The 6,452-nt window shown below is 39.8% G+C and overlaps 1 protein-coding gene across 1 annotated transcript in view; it reads left to right on the forward strand.

Moving 5' to 3' along the window:
* The window catches only part of cpsf1 (cleavage and polyadenylation specific factor 1), a 29,837-nt gene extending 23,464 nt beyond the window's left edge, over positions 1–6,373 (forward strand). Inside the window, exons 32-38 of the mRNA XM_063185744.1 lie at positions 1,364–1,540; positions 2,803–2,869; positions 3,243–3,290; positions 3,689–3,844; positions 4,710–4,839; positions 5,601–5,739; positions 6,104–6,373. Coding sequence (XP_063041814.1) covers positions 1,364–1,540; positions 2,803–2,869; positions 3,243–3,290; positions 3,689–3,844; positions 4,710–4,839; positions 5,601–5,739; positions 6,104–6,151 — 765 coding nt within the window. The 3' untranslated portion in view covers positions 6,152–6,373. The remainder of the gene's footprint in view (positions 1–1,363; positions 1,541–2,802; positions 2,870–3,242; positions 3,291–3,688; positions 3,845–4,709; positions 4,840–5,600; positions 5,740–6,103) is intronic.
* The last annotated feature ends 79 nt before the right edge of the window (positions 6,374–6,452 follow it).

Consider the following 6,452-nt stretch of genomic DNA (forward strand, 5'->3'; position numbering starts at 1 on the left):
TATACCTGGTCTCAGCCATCAGACAGAAGATACGCACGCACGCACACACACACACGCGCGCTCTCTCACGCACAGACACACTGCAGTAGGTAGCGCACACACACACACTGTGAGATGATTGACTGGGCCATTGCATAGTATTCAACTTTTTTTTCGCATGAAGCTTTGAGTCATTGTCCATCGGCACTGTGAAGCATTGTCCAATGAGTTCAGAACCATTAGGTTTAATACGGCATGATAACATAGCCTGAAAATCTTCAGAAATCATCCTGTGGCTTTTGTCTGTAGTCATTATCATTAATAAATACAAGGGGGAAAATGTATTGACAGATATGCATGCCCACATCACAACACTACCACCACCATGATTCACTAATTGGGCAGTATGCTTTGAATCATGAGCAGTTCCTTTCCTTCTCTAAACTCTTTTCTTCCCATTAAAATATGATTTTTGTATCCTCTGTCCATAGGATGTAGTTCAAGACCTATACAAGTATTTTTTAGACATTGTTTGCCAAAGCCGAATCTGGTATTGCTATTTCTGATGCCAACAATTTACATCTTTAAGTGAACCCTCTGCATTTCCTATGGTGAAGTGTTCCTAATGTTCTTGATCTTGGTCTTGATCGCTGCCTTGGACATCTATCCACCGTCCTCCTGGACACTGTTCTACATCTGGCCAACTGTTGGGAGATGGGGTTTTGTTCACCAGATACAGAATGTTGTCTGTTATCCACAGCATTTGTTTTCCATGTCTGCGAGGTAATTTGGTGTTGCTCTGGTATTGTTTTTTTCTAATATTCAGAACTCCTAAATTGATCACATTCAATGTTTCCCCTATTTCTCAAATGGGTTTGTTTTGATTCTTTTCAACCTAATGATGGCTTGCATCACTGATGGTGACAGGGGGACTTTGGATCTCATAGAGATTATGTAAAAATATATGGAAATGCAAATTAGCACTTAAATGAACTCTAAGGCCTTTTATTGACATCTTGGTGATGGTGTAGTAAAGGAATAACACACACCTGACTGGAGAATAGCTGAGCAGCCAACTGTCCAATTACTTTTGGTCCCTTGAAAAGTGGGCAACACGTGCAAAAACTGTTGCTATTTCAATCCCGTTTATGCAATTTGGATTTTAACACCCGCACATTAACGCTGAGAGTCTACAGTTAATGCGTAGCTTATTTGTTTTATTGTAAATCCATTGTGGTTGGGTATAGGGTGGAAAAGGATGATAATTGTGTTACTGTCCAAATATTTCTGGCCCTAACTGTAGGTACCTGGTGTCTGCTATTTGTCTGAAGAGTTCCATCCTCTGTCTCATATTCTCTCTCTCTAATATTCTCCCTGTCTGCAGATCTTCCTGTGGAGGCTAAAGGATAATGATTTAACGGGCATGGCCTTCATCGATACGCAGCTCTACATCCACCAGATGATCAGCATCAAGAACTTCATCCTGGCGGCCGACGTCATGAAGAGCGTCTCCCTGCTGCGCTACCAGGAGGAGAGCAAGACACTATCACTAGTCAGCAGGGTAAGGAACCAGGCTTTTTAACCCATTTTAGCCTGATGACTCGTAGATGTTGTTTGACCTTTGGTGCCTGGAGACGCATATACGTTGCCTGCATTCAGGCTCTTGAGATTTTGTGAAATGTGGGTATGTTACAGCTGAATGAACACATTCTAATGCTTGATGAGGGTCTTAGGGTATAAAATGCAACTTATTTGTGCATCAGGGGCTGAGATATTTAGGTTTTTATAGACTGAGGGAAACTCTCCCCACAAGGGCTTAGGCATTCAGCAGGCATTTTTTGCAGGTGCTTAAGGCAGCCATTCTCAAACTTCAGAACACCAAGGCCCACTTTGAAATGTGAAAAAATTCAGAGGCCCACCAAACCATATAGCCCAATATATATAATATAATATAAAGTAATGTAATATAATATAATATAATATAATATAATATATAATCATATATTGTTATGGTGAATAATAAGTTCTTTGCAGAAAGTTGTGGCCACTGAGGGGCATTGGTAAGAATGCACACTGGCTCTTGTAATAAATAATTAATCAGTAATTTCAAATAATCAATGCATGTGGGTGGGAAAGACATGACTGAGGAGAAAATGACTCCTAAATACTGAATATGAAATTAGTATGGAACAAGCCAGCATTCACAGCTCAGAGAAATATGCACTAGCCTGACATACAGTGAGCTAAATACTAAATGCTCCATTAATATAGGTGGAAATAGCAAATTGTAGCAAGACAAAACGGCAATGTTTCCCCTCACAATTGACTAAAAAAACATTTTTAATATACATTTTACACATACATCAACACCATAAGCATGAAAATACACCATATCACGAGGGCAGATAGAAAATGTAATTCTGTACCTCGCGGTTTAAAATTACCTCCGCGATTGAAATAAAACACTGTTTTAAGTTTAACATAAATCCTGCCTAATAGTACACCATAACACCTTAAGAACACCAAATAAGAAAGTGTACTCACGTTTCTGGGCGCACACAAGACATTAGATAACTAAACAACATGTGATCTGATGATTACCTAAACAACATGTGGGTAAATATTATCTTTTCTAAGACCTCTCGAGTCGCGGCCCACCTGGAGTACCGCCGCGGCCCACAGTTTGAGAATCACTGGCTTAAGGCATCAATGGGTTAAAACACAAATGCCATCATTCATTGGCTAAGCCATGTCCTATGGGCAAAAGCAATTCATCAAAGGTGATTCCCGTTTGTGATTTGCCATTTCTCTCTTGTTCCCCAGGATGCAAAACCCCTGGAGGTGTACAGCGTGGAGTTCATGGTGGATAACAACCAAATAGGCTTCCTTGGTATGAACTGAATCTCAGTTTTCGGTTGCACTTTAATTGACGCCGGCGTCATACGCATAACATGACGGTGTCGTAACAGTGTATGAAAAGATGTCATGAAAAGTTGACTTTGCTTGGGTTGCCTTTATCAAAACCAAATGCCACTTAATTGAAACGGTCATAAAATGTTCTTGGCATTGACATAATGTTTATGACATGTCCATGACTGTTCAGAAAAAAAGGAAAATGACTGTGTTACAACGTTATTATGATGACACTCATTTCATGGGTATGACGCTGGCATCAAGTGAAGTGTTAGCCAGTTTTCTTCCAATATCTTCTGCATTTATCATGACCACTGTCTAATGCTGTGTCTTCCCTTCATTCCCTCCAGTAACGGACAGAGACAAGAACCTGCTGGTCTACATGTATCTCCCAGAAGGTTTGTATCACATTGAGTACCCTCTCTCACATGATGGAGTTGTATAAAGTAAAAGTACTTTTACAAATGCAATTACGACATTGGTGGTATATTACATGGTTTCTTCAACTTGGCAATATCATACTACTGGTGTTGAAATTACTCTGTAAGAGTACTACTTCTACTTTATACAACTCTGCTCTCACATAGGTTGAGGAGTACTCACTCACATTTTACAGTTGCATACAATAAGTTAATAATAAAGATCTTATCAACTATTTTGTCTGTCACACATCGAAAATATTGTTTTTAAGCCTCCTCCCCTTTCTGTTATCCTTGCGTCCAGTTACATACTAACCTTTTTTGGAAGGCGTTCGTAAAACACTCTCCTTTTTCCCCCCCTCGGTTTCTGTGTGTAGCAAAGGAGAGTTTTGGTGGCATGCGTCTGTTGCGGCGTGCAGACTTCAACGTGGGGAGTCACGTCAACGCGCTGTGGAGGATGCCGTGCCGCGGGACGCAGGACATCACCAGCAAGAAGGCTCTCACCTGGGACAACAAGTTCATCTCATGGTTTGGTACGCACAGCATTACAGGAAGCATATCTCATGGTTTGGTACGCACAATATAACAACATGCACATGTCATGGTTTGGTAAGCACATCATTACAACCATTATATGTGCCCTAAAGGGCTGGCTGTGGCCTAGTGGTTAAGGAGATGGACAGGATTTGGTCGGGGCCCTAGGCAATGGCCCAAGTTATCCTAATGTAATGCCATCACATCTCCTGGTTTGTTAAGGCCCTGATTACATCTCCTGATTTGTTAGGGCCTGGGTTATGCAAGACTGGCTCTGTAACATAAGTTTACTTTATACTTCCCCTTCCCCATTATTTTATCACTTTATGTATTAAAAGTCCTCTAAGCTCATTTTATGTATCTTATTAGTCAATGCTGCCAGTGCTGCAACTGTACACTGTATGCAGATGTTTTTTCCTTATGTCTATTGGAATACTATGTGCTACTAATATGTATATATAATTTTCTTTATTTATTTTGCTATTTTTACTCTAACTTGCCTCTGTACAGCACTTTGGTCAGTTTTGCACTGTTTTAAATGTGCTTTAGATATAAAACGTACTTACTAACTTACACTGGTTTTAGCGCCCTCTGTGGGCTGTGACTGCAATAATAGAAAGAGTAGAAATCAGCACTCTAGGTTTATCCGCATTGAACGTTTATTGTAGGATAAGGTCATATGTTTATTGTATGTAAGGTCATACGTTTCGGCCCAGCAATGCGCGTGCATGCATATTTATATTGTGTATTATGCAGCTATGCTGGATACTGTATTTGTGTGTGTGTCTGTGTATTTTTGTTGTGTATTTTGCAGTGACGCTGGATGCTGTATTCACATGAGTGTGTGTATTGTGTATTTTGCAGCTACGCTGGATGGTGGCATTGGCTTGTTGTTGCCGATGCAGGAGAAGACGTACAGGCGTCTGCTGATGTTGCAAAACGCCCTGACAACCATGTTGCCACACCACGCAGGGTTAAACCCTAAAGCATTCAGGTACGCACGCTTGCTAGTGTCTTTCGTTGATACTGCAAACGCATCTTTGGGGTGTGCAAACGCATACACCTGGAGAAGTGTGATGTAAACATGAAGTATTGGCAGAGGACGCGCTCAACTTCTTGGAAAACCGAAAAGCTTTTGGGTGCGAGATAAAAAGCGTCAACTTAAGGAAGAAGAAATCTGCACTCACAAACTGCGTCTCATTATTTATTTATATTACCACCATGTCCAAAAAGCAAACGCGTTTCGGCTAACAAGCCTTCATCAGTGCGTGACCACGCACTGATGAAGGCTTGTTAGCCGAAACGCGTTTGCTGATGTAAACATGAGACGTGAACATGCTAAGCTTTTTTTGCAGATTAGACGGAGGCGCAACCCGGTGCCTCTTCAAAATTTCCCACTCTAAAAGGAGTGTCGTCCTCGTATTAACGGCAACTAACATTGTAATCTCATATAACGTTGAAATCTCATATAACATAATCTCATATATCATTGATTTTTTTATAGACCATGATTTTTATCTCGTATATATATCTCATAACAATAATAATAATCTCCACATTTAACATCATAATCCTCCTCAGAACTACCAGACTAAAACTCACAATCTGCACTTTGCTAATTTCTTTGTACATGAACAATGACAAATAAGACATTCATTCATTCATTCATTCATTCATTCATTCACATAACATTGTAATTTGCTCATATAACATTAATAATCATGATGATTGTCCTGGTGTTTCTTGATTGGGCAGGATGCTGAATTCGGACCGGCGGACGCTTCAGAACCCTGTGCGGAACATTCTAGATGGCGAGCTGCTGAACAAGTACCTTTACCTGAGCAGCATGGAGCGCAGCGAACTCGCCAAGAAGATCGGCACCACCGCTGACATTGTAAGACTATTATTTTACCTTATTTTTACCTTATTTATTATACTAGCATATATTCATATAATATTTTTATTATATGTATTACATTAGATTATAGCAATGTAATAGCAATAGCAACATTATCTTATATTTATCGTCAGAGCCAGGTCTTAAAGGTCTTCAAATGTATTAAATTTGGTGATAAACAATGTGCAGATACCCTGTCATTGATGTAGACACAAAGCCTGTTTGTTCTTTGTATATGTGATAAATCTCTAACAACAAAATTCAACAAGTACCAAAAATACCAGCTTAAAGTTGAAACGCATGTCTCTGCATGTTTGTCTCCTGAAGCGCTGACGCGTTGTCTCGTCTCTTCCTCTTTTAGATTCAGGAGGATCTTCTGGAGGTGGACAGGGTGACGGGTCATTTTTAAAACCACCTCGTCGTGTCTGGAGGTTCATCTACTATGAACTTCACACGTCCTCTGTGTTCCTGTGTTTGAACGCCAGGCTCCTCAAAAGAGTGTAGTCTGGAGATGTTTTTTTGCTACAAAGTAATATTGTTTTTGATGTATGTCTTTTTACAAACTGAAGATTGTATCATGTTTCAAAAAACATTTTCTGAACAAAAATGTTTAAAAACAAACATTCCTCAACTCTTGTGTAAATTAATTTGAACTTTGTTTGCTCTGAAAATTTTTCATCTTGAAGTGAATAATCCAAATTGCAAATGAT

This window comes from Engraulis encrasicolus, chromosome 20 (genome assembly GCF_034702125.1).
Source record: "Engraulis encrasicolus isolate BLACKSEA-1 chromosome 20, IST_EnEncr_1.0, whole genome shotgun sequence".
NCBI classification, from domain to species: Eukaryota; Metazoa; Chordata; class Actinopteri; order Clupeiformes; family Engraulidae; genus Engraulis; species Engraulis encrasicolus.